This window comes from Morone saxatilis, unplaced genomic scaffold (assembly GCF_004916995.1).
Source record: "Morone saxatilis isolate NCDOM2014 unplaced genomic scaffold, NCSU_SB_2.0 Contig12, whole genome shotgun sequence".
Taxonomy (NCBI): domain Eukaryota; kingdom Metazoa; phylum Chordata; class Actinopteri; family Moronidae; genus Morone; species Morone saxatilis.
This window is the reverse complement of record NW_023339674.1, coordinates 15,521,945-15,545,897: the sequence shown is the minus strand read 5'-3', so window position 1 is coordinate 15,545,897 and position 23,953 is coordinate 15,521,945. Positions and strand designations below refer to the sequence as shown.

General features: G+C 41.2%; 1 protein-coding gene across 3 annotated transcripts; it reads right to left on the bottom strand.

Annotated features, from left to right (window-relative positions):
- Window positions 1-6,519: 6,519 nt before the first annotated feature.
- bend5 (BEN domain containing 5) lies at window positions 6,520-17,031 on the bottom strand. Of its 3 annotated transcripts, XM_035652896.1 has the most exons (7): window positions 16,948-17,031; window positions 16,766-16,824; window positions 15,497-15,627; window positions 14,141-14,618; window positions 12,372-12,520; window positions 9,976-10,189; window positions 6,520-9,747 (listed from the first exon to the last, which is right to left on the bottom strand). In XM_035652896.1, the coding sequence occupies exons 3-7, from the start codon at window positions 15,596-15,598 to the stop codon at window positions 9,551-9,553; spliced, it is 1,140 nt and encodes a 379-aa protein (XP_035508789.1). In that variant the 5' UTR covers window positions 15,599-15,627; window positions 16,766-16,824; window positions 16,948-17,031; the 3' UTR covers window positions 6,520-9,550. The 3 variants fall into 3 exon arrangements, with proteins under 3 accessions (XP_035508789.1, XP_035508787.1, XP_035508788.1); XM_035652894.1 differs by having other exon boundaries at window positions 16,766-16,949; XM_035652895.1 differs by lacking the exons at window positions 16,766-16,824; window positions 16,948-17,031 and adding an exon at window positions 15,715-16,614.
- Between the last annotated feature and the right edge of the window lie 6,922 nt (window positions 17,032-23,953).

Sequence of the window (23,953 nt, the reverse complement as noted above, 5' to 3'; positions counted from 1 at the left end):
AGAATGCTGTTTGAAGCATTCATGCTTTTGTATTTGATGATATCTTTTGTACTTGGCTGATACATGATGTATGTTGTACTCCTGTGAACTAATACACTAACCAACAGGAGTGTGTTTCTTGTGTCTCCCAGGACAGGTGAGGTTAACAGCGGCAGTGAAGGTGGCCAGTTGCTGCAGCACGCAGTAAGAAATTAAGACTAATGTCCACTTATTTCCCTGCAGTGAGTCTGGAGCCAGGTCACTGTGACAGTGTACAGCAGCATGAGAGACTGAAAAGCCTGCAATCAAGAGCTGAGTGTTGAGTTTAGACTTTTAGTTGGTGGCCAGTGTGCCATTTAGTTTAGTACAGCCTGGATGGCTGTGTTATATGGAGTGTGTTTCATATTCAGTAATAAAACATGCCACTGTGTGTCCTTCCTTTAAACCCTGTGTGTGTGTGTGTGTGTGTGTGTGTGTGTATGCTCCTGGAAACATCAGACCTTGTTACGCTGCAGTAACGTATGCACCCGGTGCACCCTCTCTGAACTTCTAGTTCCAGGAGGCAACAAAAGCTGTTATATTTTCACATTCAAAACAGTAACAATGTCATAAAGAGAATGCATTACTGCCACCTATTATGCAGCGCCGCTGTGCGCACAGTGTCTGCATGAAAAGCAAAAGGTGGACAAGATGAATCAGACAATGTGCCAAGAAGCTCCGTAAAAGCACTGAAATGACCATATTCATTAGGTTGTGTGTGTGACATAAATACAATATGTCTCCCTCTATACTGCAGGGCGTGAGGAGCACACAGTGTTTATGCGACAGACAGCGAGGCTGCAGATCTCAGCCCAGTCTGGACCAGCTCAGCCCAGCCCAGCTAGACCCAGCCGGCACTAATCCATCATCACCACCACTGAATCATCGTGCTGCCAATAAAGCCAGGCGGCAATACATTACAGGCATGTGGCAGGCTTTAGCGATAATGACATTGAGAAGTCCCCTTGGGCTGTAGGAAAAGCCTGGGCGCATGACACACTTGCTTACAGAGGCAGTAATATATGGAAATGCATCAGTGTGCCAGACAGGGGAGAGGATGGGGACATGAGGGAGTGGGTAGAGCTCAGTCTATTCATAAGGAAAGAGGCAGGAAATGGCCTTCACAGTGACCACTTCCTATCAGTTTCCAATGTGGACTCAACCAAATCCAGCATTCAACGATGGGGCTCATTTTAGATTCAAGCCTCTCCAAACAAGCCATCTTACAAGCAATCTTATATGTCAACACCCCATTTCTGTCTTATCTTGTTCTTATGCATGCCGAGTTGATATTGCAATATGGTTTGGACATGGGACATGTGAGATACAGTGCTGCCAATCATCGGTATGCTGTGTGGCACAGAGGCAGGCCAGCAGTATGGAAACTGAATGAGCAAATACACTACAGTGAACTGTGGGTCTCTGCCATCCTGTTATCTTGTGGCTGACATTGAGAACAATCTGCTAGTTAATCCCTCACCTTCACTGCAGATGCGCACACATGCACTCCAAAACACACCAAACTTGAGAAACAAATCTACAGTCAAAGCACCAGGGATGTGAAGGAGAAAGGTACTGATCTTTATGGTGACAGAAGTTGACTACAAAGCCTATGAGGATGGAAAGCCAGAGTCAGATGTGGTGTGAAAACGCACAATGTGCTTACACAGCCGCACTGATCTATGTATAGAGAAATAAATTGTTAGAGAAATAATACCAGAGCTCATCTTCCTGTCTTTCTGCATATCTGCCTGTCTTCATGTTGTCAGATTCCTGGGTGAGACGTTTAAAAAGTAGAGTGTAACATTGTATGGCAAACTCAAACTCTAATTTTAATCTTTGCATTTAAATTAAAAGTTTACTGAGTCAATGTGTGCTGAGAAATTTGCATTAGCCTCAGGGTCATTAAGGTTTTCTGAAATCCATTCAGCACACATGGCCATCAATTTGAAAATAAAGTCTTTTGACATTAGTTAAGTGGTATTCCAGTGTAAAAAATAACACTTTAAAGACTTGAGGTAGGTTTGCGCTCCAAGCTATTGACCAGATTGAACCCTGATTTGGTGGTTTTAGAATATACAGATTGAGGTGAAAATATAAAAATCTGTGGAAATTAAGTTACAGCTCACTCAGCGCCCCTTCAGAAAATATTTCTTAACGGTGAACAATAGGGCACGGCCACACTGATTTGTTAACCAATTGCCAGAAGATTTGAGTTGCCGTCTACCTCCGCTTGATCTGGAATTCCTTTGATGCAGGAGGTGCAATTAAATCAGTAGTTTGTTTTGGGAAATACCCTCATTCGCTTTCTTGCGAAGAGTTAGATGAGAAAACTGGTACTTCTCTCAAATCTGTCTGTTAGATATAGAGCTACACGGGGACGCCCATTGTTCCGAAGGCCCATTAGTCCCAAACCTTAATAGTCAAAACATGTCACATTGGACCAAAAGCCCAATGACAATCTGTTATCCCAAAAACAAAAGCCAACTGCTCCGAAGGCCCATTTTCATGAAAATACACACTCCCTGGAGTTTTTTGCCTTTAATATCTTAGTGTGTTTGGATGTGCTGGAAAGGACAAAGAAACATGTGGTTAAGTAGTGAAACAGTCGTAGTTTGGTTAGGTTTAGGAAAAGATAATGGTTTGAAATAAGCATGTTAGTTACATCAGTTAGTTACAGTTAAATGTCTTTTTCTCATCCCAATGAAAACCCAACAACATACATTATGTAAGTTGGTCAGAACAAGCTATAGAAGTAGCCGGTTAGCTTAACTTAGCTTAGCACAAAGATGGAGCAAACTGGGTAAAACAGACAGACTAGACCACTGGAATTTACTGCTCCCCAACGTTTTAACTTTTTGATTTTGTAAAGTTTAAACAAATTATATATAACACGCTAATAGGTGAGCTGGTAGGCTGATTTCTTTACCCTTGGACAGAACCAGGCTAGCTGTTTTCCCCATATTTCCAGTCTTTATACGAAGCTAACACTGCTGCTGGGTGCAGCTTCATATTTACTGTACAAATTACATCTAGCTCTATAAAAGACAGTAGATAAAAGTATTTGTCATAATTTCAAACTATGGCTTTAAAAAGGCAGCAAAATATGATTTTCTGATCGTATCCACTGGGTCCAAAGTTCAACTTCTCTGGACTTTTCGGACACAACAACACAACACAAATATTGTATGGTGGAGGCAGAGGCATCATCAGCACTGTACAAAAAAATACAATATTACATACAGTTTTTACCTTAGCTTTCAGTTACCAACACGAGTCTTGTAGTTGGTTTCTTCGATAAAATGGACAAGAGGCAGGATAGACAAAAAAGACAACAAGAGGTTTGTGCTGATAGAATAAAAGTCTGGATTTATTTCTGTTTATCTATACATTAAACAGGTGTTCCTGAATGCAGCAAGAGAAAACACAGAACAGGATGCTAAGCGTCAAAGAGTTGCTCGCATAGCAGAGGTGTGGCCGGTTTAGCAAAGACATGTACACTCTCTATCGCATATACTTATAACATCTTCTGTAAATGTAGGGTTGCCTCCAGGAGGCTGAAGTAGGGTGAGGGAGTGTTTACTGCAATAGTCTTGAAATTCTTTTCACATTATCATACCAGCTGGAAATACTCCATACAGTAATAACCCTGTCTTTCCCTAATGATCATTGCAGTTACAACTATTACAGACAAGTATATATCCAAGCAGCCCTGTATAGCTCAGTTTAATTAAACTCCATGAAAATGTAGTAATAGTTCTGTACGGATTTGTCATGTCGCCATTGTCCCCTTTGACTCAATCTCAAGGCTGTGCAGACACATTCAAAGGTTTGAACGCTCTCCAGTTATCTCTCCCTGGTTGGCCCTCCACCCAACAGTGATGTGGTACCAGGTGATTACAACTCCACACCTGCATAGGAATTTAATTACACACAAAACTCTCTGGGTCAATTCCCTGGACCAGAGCAAAGCTTAAAATTGAACCATTATGAAACAGTCCAACGAATGGCTTAAGTGCTTCCACAAAACCAACTGCTGTGTATTTGAACACACACTGCTCACAGTAGAGAGGAGTTCCCCAGCACATTTCATGTTCACAGACATGGTCAGAGTAAAAAAAACAAAAACAAATATATACATACTGACAGGTAGAGCAAACCACCCAAAAAAAACAACTCAACACACTTTAAACACTTTGGCGCAGAAAAGATTCCATTGGTGTCACTGCACAGGGTCAAAGAAAATATAATGCACTTTTTGTATAATTAAGCCAAGTCCAGACACTGAATGCTGCTGTACACACGACTTTAGCTCACAGTAAGTCAATCATGAACAAATTGCTACACTAAATTCATATTTTAACACTGAAAATTACATTTGAATTGTTTAAACAGCGGTAAGGGACCAAGAGATACACCAGGGGAATCACAGAATAAAATGGTGACTAAAATCAATCATTTCAAAACTGACTGGTTGAAACTCCCCAAAACAGTCTCCATGAATGTACCTTGAAAACTCTCTGTGATTTCTATTAATATTATAAACGGGGCTTTAGCGTGTACAATCCCAAAATCAACTCACATATTATGTTTCCACCATAAATACAACTACCAATGGAATCCTACTTCTGTAAAACAAACTGGGCTTTGAACAGAACATGGTTTTGCTGAGGACCTCTTCTACAGTAACATACACTGCCCAGTCCAACTGAGATATCCTTTATGACAAAATCTGGCATGCAACCAGTGAACAGTGGTATCCTGTAAATTTATCGGTCATCTGAGTGTGATCTGATAATCTAATCTGTACTATATAGTGAAACCTGATCTAACCAGTAAAAATGCATATTTCTGAAAATACACTGCAACAATGTAATATTGGTAGACAACAGGTGCTAGAAGCAGATGCATCCATTGAAAATCAGCAATTTCTGAGGTACTTCTGAAACTCACAGCTGAGGATATAATCACTATCTACATTATTTGGATGGATAGCATATAAGTTGATACAGTAATAGCAGGGTTATCGTTTTGCGAAATATTTTGGCTTACAATTTGATTAGCTGAGGGGATAGTGGCGGTTGACGCACCTGAATAAAACATAGCTGTATGAGGATAAAAACATAGAAAAACAGCACCATTTGAGGTCCGATAGACAGATCAGTTTTTGAACTGTTTGCTGGTAGCACCGTCAACCAGTAAAAATCTCAGAATGCAATACAGAGACAGAACACAACCACTGATCAACTGCACGACATAGCAAAGAGCGAAGATATATATTCAGAGACGACCCCCTCACGCAGACACCCCTTTAGAGCAGCATCTTTAAGCAGGTAATAAAACTGATTTCTCCTAAGAATGATATTGTGTACTGAGGTGTTTTACAAGTTTTATATGCTGTACATGTTGAGAGTAACCAGGTATACCTTTCCTATAGTTTTTTTTTATAATATACACACATAGTTTACAGTCACTGACAAACAAACACCAGAGTAACAATGAGGTAGGACGGTGAAGTTAGATGAAGTAGAACCGGTTTGTGGATTGTATACAAAGTTACTGATACCTTAAGAAAAATATAGGCCTAACAATGTGTTCCTCCCATTTTTTCTCATTTGAAGTAAGTTTGACATTGTATCTGAGGCTCAAACAGTAATGGGTTTTGTGTACACTTAGTTGTGAAAACTGCTAGATGGAGCCATTTATCTTGTTCCACTCAGTGAAGCTAGAACTGATCTCTTTTCCCAATCAAACTGTCAAAAAGTAACATAAAGCTCCCTCACTTGTGAAGCTTTGACAGGTATTCACAACACAAGGCAAAACACCAAGCGAGGAGGACAGGATTTTCCATTATCTTGATACATTTGCATTTTTAAACCCAGTTCATATAAATGTCAGGAGAGTAAGGAACTAGAGGTGGCACAGGACGAGGATCACAGAGCAAGCGAGGTTGCATTTCCTCCCTATAGCTACTTGAGTGTGACAGTGAGAGTACTGGAAGGTTCTGGTGTTGAGTTGCAGAGCCAAACTGTCCTATATCATCCATTAACAGCTCTGCCAGGTCATATATGGGTGTATGTTACTAATATGCTGCTAAAACCCAAACTGCTTCTCTGCAAGTGACTTGGTACATTGGATAGAGATTGGCCTTGCCATCACAGATTAAACCAAATCTAGGTTAAAAACATACAGTACTTCCATACAGCTTTCATCCACTAAAGATGGTTTTAGTTAAAGGATTAGGCTTAATGGCGCTCCAGGAAACCAACCTTTAAAAACAAGTTTTTCAGATGATGTAATAGCTCTATTAATGCTCCATCTTAAAGCATTATTTTAACCACACCCCCTTTTGGCATCAAACAACAAAGAAACAAACACAAACACATACACGACAATGTGTCAGAATTTCAGCATGGTTGCTTTGCACAGCAGAAATCTTTTCTTTCTTTTAAATCGCATGTATTTTAAATACATGCTAGCACACGTAAACCTCACATGTTGCTTTATACAGGGAAAACAAAAACCCAAAGGTCACTAAAAAAGGGATATTTTTAGGAATAAAAAAAAAAAATCACTGGATAATCTGTCATAATTTTGGTGGTTTAAGATTCACTAAGCTCTATTACCTTGGCATGGGCCATTTTTTGTGCAAACCCCACTGATTCCTCAGTCAGCATCCCCCTTCTTTAGCTTGATCTCAACCTTCAATACTTTGGCTTACAATTACCACTCATTTGTAAAAAATACACAATTATCTTTATATAAGTCATATCTATACACAACCAGCATCTTAACACATTAAGTTAAAGCACATATTCCAGTCAGCTTGCACATTTCATAGGTAAATCTCTTTAGATTGATGAATCATGTTTTGGGCATGAAAGCCAAGATGTTGATTTTTTGTTTGTCAATTTGCCAAGTAAGCCATTGAATCCAATCATAGAGTAACTTTTGGAAATCTGGTCTTCCAAACACCCCGAATAAATCTTCAAAGATTTAAATATTCAGAAGTAGTAGCAATAGTGCTACTTCCAAGTAGTAGTTGGAAGTATTAAATCGATCAAGCTTGTTTTGGAGCACTGACATGTCAGGGGCATATCCGACTAACAAAAATCATATCCCGTAACTCATTCCTGCCATAAAAAAAACAATAAACCAAAGTGTTCTAAGGTGCTTCATGATAATACAATGATTGTTAGGCCTTAATCTATATAGACATTTAAAAGGACGAATACCACAAATACATTTCTTTAAGATTGAAGAAATTGCCCAGAAGTTTAAAGTGCTTTCAATGTAAATGATTTGTGTTGATCTAACTACTGCATCTGAGTACAACCGTTTAACGATACAGATTCGCATCTTACTGTGGCAGATCATTAGAAGGTAGATCCTAAGCGAGGTTTGTTATTAAATATCACATGTTGTGAATGTAGTATAATGTATGGGCTCTGTCAAAATCTGATGTTAAGGGAAGCCTCGTCTCTCTTGTTCCACAGAAATCACTTTGGCTAAGAAAGGGCAAATTTTTTTTCATGTGTTTGTAGATTCCACTGATCTACATTTGGATACAACATCAAGCTTAAAGCCAACAATTCATATGAAAAAAAAACAAACAAACAAACAATAAGATAAGTGTAAAAAGAAATAGAAGAAATTGTCAGGTAACATGGAATTACAACATCAATTAGATAAACCAAAACTTGACCAGAACTGTTAAAACTGTAACATGTAACATGACTAGAAACTGAAAATATCCATGTTTGGTGGAAAAAAAAAAATAAAAAGATGTTTTTTTTATGTACACTAAAATATTTCCAAAACATAAGGTAGCTTAACAAAAGGCTGATCTGAACTTTTTGAAATAACAAAAAAACTCAAGACAGACAAAATGATAGAGAAATAAACCAACTGACAAACAAGAATCTAGAGTGTGAAGAGGAGAGAGGCTTGATGGGCAGCTCTGCAGAAGATTCACAGTTAGCCACAGCTAGGTCACAGTCGAGATTTCAATCTGCAGCATTTAGTTCCAGCCTGCAGACAGCCACACAAACCATTTTGGATCAAAACAATAAAACTGAAGAGAAAAAAAAAAACATGAAAAAAACATAGAAGAAAAAGAGGATATTTTCCAAGTTTTGATGGCATAGCTCAGAGGAAATTGTCACTGGAGCAACCTTACTTTGTTCCCCAGTGGCGTGGCTTTAAAAAAGAGGGGGTTATTATGGGGTTCAGCAGGCCCAGACAACTTCAACAGTATAATAGTGTTTCAGACAGCTTTACCCACAACTAACACTGCTTTCACAAGAAGATGACTTGAACCGTGCAGAGCTTTCTTCCCCACATTTCCCCGTGCAGCACAGCGTCTTTTAAATACAGGAGTGGGGATAGCTCGAAGCTCGGATCAGCTCACCTTAAGGGTGTGAATCGCACAGAAAATAGTACCCATAACCACCTTTTACATTCTCACAGCAAAGTGCAGGTGAAGTTTCATCACTTCAGCTTATTATACATTTACAATCACAGCCTACTAGAAAACCCAGGGGCGAACCGGCCCCCGGTGATTGCCAAATCCATTTAAGGCCTTTCTAGGCATCAACATGCCTGTACCACTAAAACTCATTAAACAGTCAAATTGTCTCAAAATGACATGTTTGAAGAGTAACACAGGAATATCCCATTAAAACACATTTCCTTGTGCTCTCTCTCTGATCATGAATGCTCAGAACTAAAAGGTCAACATAAAAAACAAAACAAATATAGCACTCTATAGACTCTACATTAGAGTCATACTTCACATTTAACCTCTGTAAGCTCTTGTTTTTAATAAAGTGATGTGAGTAGCCTACAGTTAAGGGGGGAAATTAATCTCTATGAGCAACAGAATCTCTGTTGCAAAATGCAGTATGGCTGTTACTAATTAAGACTTGTGCATCTGAGACCCTGTTGTCCCATTCTATGCAGTAAGTACCAACAGCAAACAGTAGTCACCAAAATATCCAACCGTTCACTCAACTAAGATCTAATGCAAGCTAGCATCATGATCTCTATAGCATCAGCAGACTTTATCTAGGGAAATTACCTCTTACTTTTTAAAAGTTTAAGGACTCAAAATGATGTTCTGACACAGAACAATAAATCAATTTAACAAACATATCTAATCTCTCCCTTTGACACAAATGCACACACGTCAATAAACCAAATCTCTGTACCAATCCCACTGTAAAGCTTATAAAAACACTCATACCAGCTCATATCACTAGTTCACACGTGTTTAACGTTTCACTGGTGGGTAAAGCTGTCTGCTACCCAATGAGGAAACTGGGCACTGAAGAGGGTGATGGTTGCGCTATAGGGAGCTGGGAAGGGGTCTATTTGTTTTATTGTTTCACGTAATAACCAATCCAATGTGTCAAAGGGAAACAACTGCTCCTGAAACTGTGACAAACATCCCCAAACCACCCATATCAAGTCCCCTCAATATCCTGCGGACCACGGGGGAGGCAGAAGGCGCTGGCGTGACAAACGTTGATCACTACATGCCGTCATAGGTGAAGTTCTCCATCTTGACTGTCTGTCTGATGAGCAGCTTGGATTCCCGCCGCTCCTCGTTCTTGATGGACTTGTTGATGTCCATTATCTTTTCACAAATGTATTTGTTCACTTTGGACAATCTCTGCGTAATCTCTGCACTGTCGGCTGTCTCTTGAGACACTCTGTCGTAGAGACACTCTGGGGAAGGAGTGAGTGTGAGCAGTCAGACTACATCAAATTAAAAAGTTTCTGATCTTATCTTTGTCTGGTTTTTAACGAATATAATTCAATGATTGAAAGGCTGTATGAAAAGAGAAAATCTTTTTTCTGATGTTTTCCAACTTGTCTCATCTTACAAAAGATCCATCAGAACAAAAAATCACCTGTTTCTTAAATTCATAGGTTTAAACATGGATTTTAGCTTACCTCTGACGATTTTCAGTTTGCTGGGTGACAGTGGAGGTTTGGGCAGAGCATCTTTCTTCTTTTTGGTGGCCACTCCAGTGACACTACGGTTCTTGAGGGTTTCTGTGCCCCAGATCATTACAGCCAGGTTCTTTGTGAACTTGGAGTCTCCCTGGGTCCGCTGCAGCTGGTGCCACTTCTCCTCCTCCACCCAGATCCCTCCACCTAGATGTACCTGCAGAGAGGATAAGCCACACACCACATCTTAAAACGTGCATCTACAAGTCTGCTGAAGATAAAAGCACTTCATGTTGTCAACTGCACAGTGCCTGAGAAAAGTGTAATGCAGTGGGGATATGACCAGTTCAGTTTAAAAACAACAGGACTAGCACACTGACATTTTTAAGCAAACAATGCTCTACTCTGCATGGGACAGCCTCATCTGCTTTACATGTGCTCGCTCATGCAGGACTGCCAAACAGTGCTACCTATTGAAGATCTGTACCTTTAGAAAAAAAAAAAAAAGTCTTAAAAAAAAACCCCAAATAATAAACAAACAAGACACAGGAATGAAAGTGGACAAAACCATGGATGTTATCCCAGATGGTTCGTGGTTGTTTCAACAACTACACAGTGTTATTGTTTACAGACCAGATTAGTAGTAGGGTGGCAATTTCATTAATTCTGATATTTGATATTTAAAAATTAAATCAACAAAAGCATTCTAAAAACAGAAAGCAAAATAAAAGCTGGTAGGTGAGGGAGAGGTACAAGACTTTGGTACTTGGAAGCATTGATATTATTGAAAAACAACACATTTACATTTACATTAAATTCAATAACACATTTTATCCTGTGATAACTATGCTGACTATTTACTTGCCTCTGACATTTATGTTAGGTGCTGTGGTGCAATGCTCCATGCACATGTAAACCTCTAAACCTACAGTAAATGGACAAGGCAGGTCTGTGACTTTGTTGTGGGGCAGGACACATCCTAACCAGCTCCCGCTTAGACCACTTTACAAATCCCAAGAAGCACCACTTTCACCAACAAGGATACATAAATAAGCTCAGGCCACTGGCTGCTAGCCTGGATTACCTCCACTATGAACTTAGCCTGTAGCTCTCTACACACTGCCACTGCACGTTGCATAAGCCTGCACCAAACACTCCAAGCCGATTGCCAACCTAGGCAGACTGCCCCGGTCTTCTAGGTGAGCTCATGCAGCAGGGGGGCATATGTGACTCTCTTTCCCTTCTTTCCTCTCTTATCACTGTAAAGTCTTTAGGCTACCATCCAAAAGGCTTTTCCCTGTGCAGCTAATGTGCTTTAGGCCCCCGGCCAGCAGACAAGCTTTTTACTGCCCTCAAGTTAGACAAGATTGTTTTCATCCTCCCTCTGTTTATCTCCCTCTCTCCATCTCTCCTCCCTCTTTTCTACTGCTCCCCCCCCCTTCACTCTCTCACTAGGGCTAACCTGTCAGTCACTTTAAATTCCTCTCGTGCAAATAATTAATATGGGGTCCCTGATGTAGGAGAGTTCTAATTTGCAAGTGTTCTTCACGCTTGAAGTGGCTTCAGGCCCAAGAGCTTGTAGTACCAATTCCCCCCCTGTCATCAGAGACAGGACGCTGGTTGAGTTACAGCGGTGGGGGGAGTAAAGAACCCTAACAGGCCAATAAACACTGATGATGCTGGCTGGGCTTGCAGGAACAATAATAATCTTCTCAACCTTGTTTACCTGCTAGGGTAGGGCGGCCAGGGGGAAAGGACTGATCAACTATGACGGCATGTTCCCAAGTTCATGGGTGTTAAAGGAAATTCAGCATTTCCTACAAAATCAGGCTACTTCCCACGGTCACCCCCAGGCAGAGAGCCAGGGATGCAGGAGGGGGAAGTGAAGGATTCAGGACTCTCAAAGGGTGAGAGATGTTACTGGGATAATCTTTTAGTGAAGGTTTAAAGTCCATGTCTGTACTGTAAGATTTGAATTAGAATTACAAGTATATTCAAATATATAAAGGAAGAGGTCAATGTAAATTAAAAATAAGCATTTTATGTGTTTCTCCACTGAACATTATTCAATATATAGGCTTGTTTTACTGCTGGACTGACTGAACATTACGAACAAGCCTTTTGAATTTTAGTGCTGGGGGTACCTTTTTCTTTACATTTGGATGAGTGATTTTGCCTTCAAGAATAAATGCCAGAATAAAAAAAAAAGATGAAGCAAATGAAAACAGACAGGAAACATCACAAAGATCACAAAAGTTTGGTAGCAGATAAATAGGCATGCAATTAGGCTAGCTAGGACAAAATAAAACAGTTGAGGGAGGGAGTATTCACGTGCCAGCCAGAGGCAATCACGAGAAGCGAACTAAATAAAGAGTGTCCTACGGTCCAGTGAGACTTACCTTCCCATCATTGCAGGTGTATACTGTTCTGGGTGAGGGTGAGTAGCTGGAACTGGTGTTGGCTTCTTCTCTGCATGTCTCCTGGGCCTCAACAATGGGTTCAACCACTTCAGCCTTGATTGTCTGAGTGCCATTGTCATGCATAGGCTCTGGAGATACGAAGGAGACACTTAACGTTACGTAGATACAAGCAACAAATCTACATCCGACAGTGCTAAAAGTTGAGGTGAGGTCAAAAGGCCACTCATCATCTGCTAACTTCACAGAACCACAGAGGATTACACTAAAACAGAACAGAGCTCAATAACACTCGACAACATGCTAGTTGTAAACAGCCAGTTGCACTTTAATCCCTACAGTATCTAGGAGCATGTGACCATGAGTTTCCTGGTCTTTACCAATGGAACAGTGCCAACCTGCTTGTCTGCTTATGTCCCACCTTGGGTCTGGGTTTTCCCGTGCCTCGAGACAGGCGGTTATTTTAACCCAGTACCTAAGCTGGCTTGGTGGCTGGCCACGCTAAGCTCCAATGTAGCTGATGAGTTTTAATATCGGTCAGTGCACTCCATCCCCTGCCCGACAGCACCCTAGGGTGCTCTAATCTTTAGTCTGTCCATTAGATGGTCTCGCCAGTAGCCAGGCGCCTCTGTCCAGATCTGCAGGGGGGCTGAGGTTAACACCAGCATCTGGCAAAGCTTGAGTTTGTACACTGCCTGGGCACTGCAATGACACCACTTTTAATCACACTTACAACTACAGTGCTTTTTATTCAACTTCCTGTATTGGATTTACTACTTTGGTAGTAGCACCTACTGCTTATATCACTGCTTATACCCCCAGCTGTACAGGAGATCTTTTTTCCTTATATACCAATTCTTCTTAGAAAGCTTGAAATTGTTGAAATATGGATACAATTTATGTGAGCAATACTATATGCTTTGTATATATTACAAAATGTATCTACTTTACACTGCCTGTTGGACTTTCTGAATTAAAAACATATTAATAAAACTCCAGACCAGTAAACAAGTTACTTGATGCCTAGGGATCCTTTATATGGAGCAACTTACAATGGGTCACTAGGTGGGTTTCTGTTTAAATCAGTTCTTTGACAGAACTGAACCCATGACCTTCTTCTGCCAAACTAAAAAGCAAGCGAAACTAAAGCACCCAAACTCAGAGTTGAACTGGTTTGGTTAAATGTTATATGTGTCTCAATTGTAGCAGAAAGAGACTGAATTAAAACAGCAGTCTGAAATGTACAGACTAAAAAGACATGGTCTGAAAAGTATTCCAAAATAAAGGACCTTTTCTCAAATAATATTTCACAGCGTAGCGATATTCCAGTTGCATCTTCTTATGTGTCAGACTTAACTGCAGAAACCATGATGTCTGGTATTTGTCAGGGTTCTTAAGAAGAGGAATACGTCCTTTTCAGGTCAGAGGGGGTGCTAAATAAGTGCACTGTGTAGACAGTGTAGAGTAAACACAAGGATTATAATGCGTCCAAAAACCTGCCTCCCACCTCCTTCCACTGATAATGGCAGTTTCGGGCTGTACAGATGTTACTGTCTAAGACTTTAAGACTTTCTAAGAATATAAAAGTGTTTCTGGATTGCAGTATTCCGATAATATAGGTACAAATGCTTAACAGCAACTGATTTGACTTTCGTAGACATTTCCTTTAAATGGCCGATGAGGTTAAAGGTTACTAATAAACTTAGGCAGCAGTGGTTTGTGTGTTGGTGTGCATGCTCCTGGTCCCTCACCGCTGCCCAATCTCATGAGAAGCACGTCCTGCAGCCTCCGGTTGAAGTCCCTCAGTTCTTTGACTTCTGTCAGCAAGCTGCCATATTCCTTCAGCTTCTTGGCCTGCTGTACCAGCTGCCTGCGGGTTCTTTCCAGCTCCTGCTGCAGCCTCCTCATCTCCTCCTCCTGTTGCCTGTAGCTATGAACCAGCTCCTCATACAGGACTCTAGGAACCACGGCTGCAGCTACCCCAGACACACAATCCGTGTCCACCTCCAAATGCTGTTGTTGCTGCTGGTGATGATGTTGATGATGCTCTGCCTCCATATCGTCATCTTCGTCGTCTGCATCCTCTCCCTCCTCAGCCAGCCGGTCCTCATCCAGGTCCTCTTCGCCCTCCATACAGGAGCTTGCTGCATTTCTCTCCAGGCGAGCCACTACTGCTGCCAGGCTCTTGGAGGAGTTGGAAAGGGGGCGTCCATGGTCCTGAGACAGGGCCTGATAAAAATAAAAACTGTCAATGTAGGGAACTGATGGGCCAGATAAATTAAATTTGAATTGTGATAAATAGAGAATATGAACTTGATAAAAAATAAGTCGCAAATCTCTTTGCTGCCTCAGTGCACTTAACATGTGATTCCATTCAACAATTGGAAGGCCAAACAGAAATAAAACCCACACATCAATAGAAAAATGACGTGATAGACAGACAGACTGCAAACAGTTTGTTTTGACTGTGCGGATCTCAATAGGAACTGGGAGGAGAGGAGTCACTGAGTTCTTTGATGAGCCGCTCAGAGGATTTGTCTGTGAAAGGGCAGCTGTCCAGAGTGCTGAATTTGTGTTAATCCAGCATATGGTAAAAATAGCGTGGGGGATTTTGGGTGTCGGCCAAGTTTATGAAAATGTGACATTGTATCAATAGATATGTTTAAATATAAGATCATTGCTGTGTATGCATCAACATGACACATGCGGTCACACATACGCCCACACTTAGTGTTTGTATAAGCTTTTTTTTTTTTTCAATCAGCAAAGTTATTTGGGGTCCTCGCTGACACAGCAAATTAGTGTCAATATAAGTCATTCAAGTGGGATACTTCATTTTGTTATGATACATTAATTAAATTAAACTTTGGCTGATTTGAATTTGTTATTATAGCATCATAATATTTGATCTTAATGGCACTGTCAATAGATCAGTATTAACTGAACACGATGAGGGGCAGCGTGATTGTATGTCATGATACTGGTGACACTGTAAGTGAAGGCACAAGTTGGTGATGAAGAGTCCATTAGCCAGTGCTGCCCATTTACATGTAAAAGCTCATTTCTTCTATAACAACACAACTAGTGTCTTATTTAGTTGAGCCTACCTTTTTATGTCTCAGTGGCATTCTCTCCTCTCCAAAATTGTTCTCAATAGAGTTTCCTGAATTCTTGATGGACATCTTGGGAATTTTCATCTTCTTTTGCATTATACTGTCTTCAAATTCCTCTACTGTATCTGTGAAATGCAGAAATAGGAGCAGGATGAAACTCATAAAGTTTCCAAAAAGTTAGATGGATTTTCATAAAACGTGAAAGTACCTACAGAATTCTTTCATCCATTTGTCAAACTCGGGCCGAGGGCGTAAAATTTAGTCTCTCCATTCTGCTACATCAAACTAACTTCAGCACTCTAAGCCTACAACTACAATGTAATCTCTACAGCGGACTGCGATACAAGTAGTCCTGGCTACACCGCTCTTTAACACAACTGCCTGTGAAGGTGTCAGTCAGATCTGAGCGATCCTGCAGCCCAGACAGCTCACATTCAGGGATTAGTGATGCAGCTAGTTAAAGATCGAGCACAGAAAACGACCGAGAGCACACATTACTTTAACTGGAGCTTAACGTCAAGCAAATCATTCCACTTGCACACTTTCAGCACGTTAACACGATGCACTGTCATAAAGCAGCCACGACAGGGTCATGTTAGTGAGGAGCGGTCGCGGTATGTTGTCTGAGACAGCGATGACTGCAGCACCGCAACCTCTGTGGCAAACACCGACAGATAAGCCAGCTAACAAGGCTAACCGCAGTACACAAAAGCTATCGGGCTGTCGTCTCGACTACATTCACAAACCACTGTATAAACGATAACCGGTGACCCGCGGGCTGACACATGTGTTTATAATGCAGTGACACGCAGTTAAGTTGAGTAGCGCCTCGGTGCTAACATGCTAACGCGGAACGAATACACAGAAGCTAGCAGCGTTAGCTCCATGTTGTAAACAACCGATGTGAGTGGCTAACGCTGCGTGCCACGTAACGTTATATAGAGAAACAACCTGCGCTACTCTGTCGAAACAAGACAACTAACTCTTGGGAGACGATGCGCTGGATGTGATATAAATGGTAAAGCATTGACGACAAAGGTACGACTACCAACCAAACTTATCTTAGCATATCTAGCTAGCCGCACCGAGGACGTTGTTGTGGCTATCAGTGTCAGATTGCAGCTGATCACGTCTTGACACTTCGGACTAAACGACTTGGTTTGACACATTCCCGAGTTTCGCGCACATCGCCGTTACTTGGTCGGACAGATAAAAAAACAGCATTAAAAGGAGGAGAGCTGATGTGTTAAGAGGGCAACTTACCTGCAAGGGCAAGGATCTGTGCTTCGCACGGCTGGCCTGCGCTGCCATTCTCTTCAGTTCTGTGAACCAGATACACCTTCTGATTATCAAAATCTGTTTTGTGCAGAGGTCTGAAATCTTCGACATTTGAAACGGATAACGCGTAGCACATATCGTCTTCAAAGAATCTAACAAAAGCATACATTATTTTACTTCTCTTTGGTCCTGCACTTTGGATATGGTTGACAGTTTTTCCTCACAAAGTATTAAAAAAAATATATACACATAGGGGGGTTGGGGATGCTGTCTGCGCTCGGCTACTCTTGCCTGGTCCACATCACCAGGGTAGATCATCAAGGCATAAGTAATAGACATGACATTAACTTTGCTGTTAAGAGATGTAAAGATAGTAGTGGAAGTATTAAAAAAACAACAACACTATTTAGATCTGTTTGTGTCAGAAACATATGAAACACACATTCCCTTTGCACCTGTAGTGTAATTATAATATTAAAATGTTGTTTTTTTTTAAATTTCTGTTCAATTTTAAACATCTGTAAAGGAAAACTAATACTATATTACTATACTATATTTAAAAACAAATATTTATAAAGCAAATATTTGTTACGTTTTAAGCTTTAAGTGATGGCAGTAGGAGATTATAGTCGACCTGGATCATTAGCCTCATCACTCAAGGTGTCCATAACTTCTCATTCTTGGAAGGGGAATTGTTTCAGGGAACTACAGTGAGAAAAAGCCACCGAGATGATTACCTGCCTGGTCAGAGTTTATTGGTCTCCGTGTGCCTTCATGGGCTTCCTGGTGTACACTTCTCATCTGTTCCTTGTGCCACAACAGAAAGACTTTAAGGCCAGCTGACAGAAATGAACTCTTTGTTATTGTAAGACAGCCAGGTGGTTATACAACTGGATGGATTTCTCTCAGTTGTTACTCTAATGGAGAGCACCACAGTCGATAAATGACACTAACAATTTCGTTCTGCTTCGGCTGCTGTAATTGAAAAGTAAGTGATGCAGAACTATATAGAGCTTTTTTTTTTCTTCTCTGATATTTCGTTTCATAGTTTCAGGCATTTAGTTAGTTATGATTAGGCCTGTTTCAAATGCCAGCTTCCCCATGATGTTTGTTCACTGTGCTGTATGACCGGTCTCAGAGTCTGTTAGATGTATACAAGGGAATTTGAAAACAAAACAAACAAAGCGATGACAGTAACTCTCAGAACATAATGGCAGTCATTTTATTTCAGTTATTGGAGCAGTATTTTCGGGTGTTTTCAATACAAGTGAGTGGTTACATCTCGCAGCTATACTATTGATTTAGGAGACTAGCTCGCTTCACTTCTCTGTAAAGAAACACTACGTTGAACTGTCAGAGTTTAACATTCACATACATTTAAATTCTGTCACATTTATTTTTTGATAAATGGTATTTAGAGGCAAGAATTAATCGAAGTTTTTTTTCAGGCTGGGCCATTTCATATATATCTCTATGCTCTGATACTTTGGCAGAGCTCCACAAACTATAACAGGAGTGAGAGTGATAGACAAGAGATTTGAGCAGCTTCTCAACAAGTCGAACAGAGGATTACCGCTAATCTAAGCTTCTGTTCAATGGCTCTCCTGTCCTCAAGGCTGGGCTTGTCAGCATAAGGCTTCTCAGTTTCTGGAGCTTTCTGTCTTTGAAGTGGCCAGTGTTTAAAGGTGGACACCACTCCATTTAAAAGACTTGTGTGATGTTATTCCTGCACGCTGTTTGAAGTTCAATCAAACAAAACTTTCTTCTGACGTTAGAGTTCCCGGAGGTGCCCCAAAGATGGGAGTCTGCCATCATTATTATTAATTTACATTAATTGTGACAATGTTAATATTTTCATAGGAAGTCCTTTGGAACATATCACCTTAACTTTTCTGCATTGTTTCAGAACAACTCTCAAAGGAAATTGTATATTTCTCACTCACCACAACTGACTGTGATCTCATTGTTATCACAAATTCATATTCTTACAATACTTTTTATTTCTTTATATGGTACTGTACATCATGTCAGCCTCTGTGAGAACCTTTTTCATGCACTCAAAACGTAATCCATGTACTCCCGTTCTCTCACTGTAATTATTTCATGGTACGTTGCTCCACTGCACTACCAAACTCTCTTGTTCTGCTTCAAGCAGGTCACAGTGCTTGAATGAACACAATGTTTTCTGCACCTGCAATTATATGAACTGTAAGGCTGATTGATTCAATACAGTATTATTATAATTTTCTTGATTATCTCAAAAATAATCAGTACTATACTGTGGGTATACAATATAGTCCTGATCATTTTTGAATTTGAGGGTATATATTATTGGCTCTGTAAAGTGGTCCACAGGGGGTTTGCCTGGCATTTTGCCTTATTAGGCTCGTTCTGGTGTGTAAAGACTGACATCTCTCTGACACTTGTATCATAGTGGGTCCCAGGCAATTGTTCCATTTTTCCATAGGTATATAGTAGGTTTTCTCTTTCACACACATAAAGACATTCATTATATAATACACTTCATAACAATGTATTAAGCTTTTGAACAATACAGAGGGGATGATTGTGCCACTTTCAGTCTAACATTACCTTTCCATATCCAACAGTATTAAATTGTAACACTTTAAAGGTGCAAAATGTTACTTTTAGTTTAAAACATCTATCAATTTCAATACATTTTTATCAACAATTATCAATAGAATCTGAAGAAATAATAGTTTTGACGTCATGTCAAAGATGTCTCTGCACTGTGTTTAAGAGTAAGCATGCTAACTAGTTAGCTTCAGCCCATCCTGTCTCGTAATTTGTACCTCAAGGAGACCATAGTGAGTCGCTGTAGCATCTGCACACAGTCCAACAACCCTGAGGTGGTTCTCTTACCAGGTTTGGCTCCTGTAACCCCCACTCAGGCCTCTGGAGGTGGGTGCTGACTGATACCCAACCTCCCTCTGGCTCCTCTCCCACTTCGCGCTTGTCCTGTCCCTGCCTGAACCCACCATGTGTCCTTGTCCCCGGGATCAGAGTTTTGGTTAGAGCTGCTGTAAATCACCTCTGTACTGCATTCCCTGCCGTCAAACTAGCATCCATTTATCTCACCAGCTGCATTTAGTCCAGGTCAGATTCTGCCACTTGCCTGACGCCTGGTGCCCAGTCTGGCGCCGCTCCTGGCCAGCACTCCCTGCTGGGTCCCGCCCGACCTGGGCCTGAAAACCTCCTCCTCCTGGCAGTACAAAGCTCCTGTGCTGGCGCTGTTGACACTTACACTCAATCCAAGCTCCCATCTGGGCCGAGTCAGCTCACAGACATATAAACTGCTAGCTGCATGGCTAACTGAGCTAACTAGCTAACAGTAGCTACAGTTGGCAGAAGTTAGGGCTAACTCTGGTGATCGACCGCCCTCTATTTCTTTTAAGTGTGAATTCAACAGGTGGTTAATTCTTACACATAGCACCTTTAAATATCAGTTAAATGCTGCATGGCCATTGTTGTGTGTTGAGTTTTTACAATTAGAATTTAAAACAAAGCTGCTATTTATTCAACAAAATCCAATCAGCTCTTTTAAAAAATAGTTACTCAACTGAGTTGACTATCGGCATGCTAATTAGCTGGAGATACAATGATTCATTAAAGCTGAAGGAATAACTCTACATAATATTTTAGCTATGTTTTATCTCTGAGGGCAGTTGATCGGGTAAAGACTCAAGTCAGGACAGAAGCCAGACATCATGTCCTGCCTATTAGCTCCACACTGCCAGGCTCATCTATCTTTATTGGTCATCCATTAGCCTGCATTAAAGGGAGACACGGGATAATAGCAGTAATGATGCTGATGATGGAATTAGACTGCGGGCACACACGTCATCATTGAAGTGTTGCGCCGGGAATCATAAAGAGTTCCCACTGACAAACGGACAGATGGACAGACGGATAAAATAATGTTATTATATTATTTATGCTTCTGATCAGTGTATGTGTGTAAATATGTGTGACAGAAAAATAGAGTGAGAAAAAGACAACAAGACTTCACAGTTTAGGTGAAAAAATGTCTTTAGGGTGTGCGCATTAACTTTACGGCACGTAGACAGCCAGTCTAAAGGCAGCACCTGTGCCAATCTGCAGGATGGACAGATGCTGGTACAGGTGTGTGCGTGATGATGGTTGGCAGGGGCGAGCGCCAGCCTGAGCAACAGCATACAGAGAACAGATCCAGCAAAATGATGATGACAGCCGGGATGGAGGGATCATTAAGGCACCTTTCTGGAAAGATGCTCAGGATCAGGAAAGATCAGGAAAGCACTGAGGAAAAGGAAGATATGGGTGTCCATATGGGTATATGGGTTCCAAGATGACGGATTCAGAGAAGCATAAATGTCTTTTATGGGCAACGCGCTACTACGATCAATCACAACTGTTTACAGTCCGGGGTAAAACCGTTTTCCTATTTTGGTTGGAGGCATCTCACCAGTCTTTCTCTTATTATGCCTCTTAATTAGCTCCGCATGAATTACTAATCAACCATGAAGAAGGCATTCACCAATTTAAAAAGTGATAGCCCATGAAATGAACAGCACAGCCTCATACAAGAACATCAGTTACTAATGCCTCAGGGCCTGAAAACAGACCTTTGACTGAAAGAGAGACAGGAGAAAGAACGACAGACACACACACACAGAGGCAAACCTTATTATGAATAAATCCTTCATTAAGTATTTAGAATGGTATCAGCGCTGGTCCTGCCATCATGCTGTGTATACTCAGTGATCCACCCAGGAGACATTGATCTTCTTCATAAGGAACATAATGACCACCAGAGAAATACTGATCATATTTCAGCACCAGTCAATTCAGTTCATTAGGGCCGTTCCACCTCCTACTGCGGCCCTGTATTGATCTCGCCAGTGTCACCAGACTGTTATTCTCCGCTAACTAGATAGGGAACTCAAAAAACTGTAATTCATACAGTGGCAACAGCAAGTCGAACAATAGACTATAGGGAAAGAACAAGCAAAAATATATAAAAGGACAAAGATTGCCCCATCTGTGTAAGAGCCGCGTGGACTGTCTGTCTCTGTGCCCTTTTTGCATCGGCATCAAATGTCAGACATGACACAAGAAATCCTAAAAGTATCAAGGCTGTCCCCGGGTTTCAGAGAGAATTTTTCTTATGCCTCTAATACCTTTTCCACCGTCTCCTCTCCTCTAATCTCCACTTATCTGGCAGCCAGGTGAGCCGCAGCACATGGCTGGTGGGCAGGCTTTGGTCTGTGGGAATACAGCTCATCTTAATGGTATTTCTACCCCCTTTTCCTTCTCTTCCCTTTGCTTCTCTTACCCTTTCCTCCAGGGTGGCTGTCAGACCAGAGACGGAGGCAGCCAGAGAACTTCTCATCGTTGCTGTAGTTGACAGCAGGGAGCCACTGGGATTGGCCGAGCGACCACAGCCGGCCGTCATGCAGAGGGGCAGCCAGGCTCACAGGTGCACAGCATCTGACAGATAATAGCAGATAAAACCCAGGCCAACCAGCAGCTTGCTCCTCGCTAGGGGATGCGGGGGAACCCGTGGTGGTGGGTCGAGGCAGGGACATGTTGAGGGGCAAAGTGCTTTGACAACTAGCGGCTTTTACTTAACCACCAACCAGTCAGACACAGACCCCCACCCACGCACACAAACACACTAGTCAAGGACAGGCAAGGTCACCGATCTCAAATCCCTCCACAGAATGATTCCTGCAGCTTACTGTACACTTGAAGGAGGTTAAGATTGATTTGGAGCTTAATACAGAGTGTTGGTGCAGCTGCTGTGTCGGAAAAAGCACATCAAAACCCAGCAGTCGTCCTACTATTAGTTTATTTTAGCTGCCATTACTTGCTGCTCTTTTATTACTCTTGTTTTAATTTTTGTTGAAAGAGCTGCAAGTCTCCAAAGTACAATAAAATGTGTTTATGACACGGAGCCTTTTTCCCTTGTATCCTCATTCTATTTCATGTTTTTATTCATATCCAAATCTGCTTTTCATCTTAGCGAGCAAATCTAAACTCCAGTGAACAAAATGCAGACACATTTTCATCTGTTTAAGCTAAAATAATGCTGACCCAAACCTTAAATCTGAGGTAAAATAATAATATTTGCCTGAAATCATGTCCGCCTCTGTTGGTCTTATTTCACATCCATCTGCCACTAATCTGGCCAAATGCATTGCTACACTCCACATGGAAAAGACAGAAAAATAAGTAAAGAAATATATCTTTTTCTTATATCTCTCAACCCACCTTCAGCCAGGACACACTAATACTGACAGTGAAAAAGTATGTCACATGCCACGCATCTCCTCTGCCATCCAGATGCAGGAAAGACAGTCTATCTCTCACTGCTGAGACGCATTTAGTTCTGTGGCGGAGAAAACAGTCAAGACGAATCAGGCAATCAGTTGCTGCATGGCCTGAGACAAACAGCCTGACAACAGTTCACCTCTGTTCTCACAGAGTTGCCACCACTGAGAGACAGGTACAGAGGATTTCAAGCTGCAAAAAGTGCGATCATTTTTACTTTTCCATAAATGAAATGGATATATCTGCATAGGTTTGACAGTATTGTTGGTCAGTATCCATAAATCTAAAATTATCCTCAAGGGCTGATATTTCTTAAAAATTCACTTCCTGACCGTCCTCCTTAAATGTCTGCTCTAACTGGCTTGTCATCAGTATCATTCCTTGGTCTCCAATAGAGGTCACTGCAAAGTCACACACTCACACAGGACAGCAGGGTGGCGTAATGAGTAGGAGAATTTCCTGAATTTAAAGGACACTGGTTCAAGCTTGCTGCTGTGTTGAAGTTTCCTGGAGAAAAGACTGGGGCTGCCGTTCTGCAGCTGAACCTGACAGCTGACCCGCCAGTGATAGCAGGCCAATTAAAAGAAGAATTTCCCTACAGAAATCAATAATGTATAAAAAATTTTATTTATACATACAGTTCTCTACATGCACACCCATTGGGCATATACATAGATCTGACAGAGGAACTGAGGAAAAAGGCTGATAATGACCTTGACCAGTGGAGTATCACCTGGAAACGTACGTATACCTGCACAGAATATTCTCGTGAACATTTAGTAGAGTGACAGGTCATCACATTAACAATTCATCTTAGCTGTAAAGCCTTAATGTCAGTAA

Bases quoted from the DNA above. Each gene is read 5' to 3' on its own strand.
- bend5 (XM_035652894.1), bottom strand. From the start codon at position 16,949: ATGTATGCTTTTGTTAGATTCTTTGAAGACGATATGTGCTACGCGTTA. The intron at 15,628-16,765 runs GTAAGTTGCCCT...TGCATTTCACAG, and splicing joins ACAGATCCTTGCCCTTGCAG to ATACAGTAGAGGAATTTGAA. The intron at 14,619-15,496 runs GTAGGCTCAACT...TATTTTTATCAG, and splicing joins TGCCACTGAGACATAAAAAG to GCCCTGTCTCAGGACCATGG.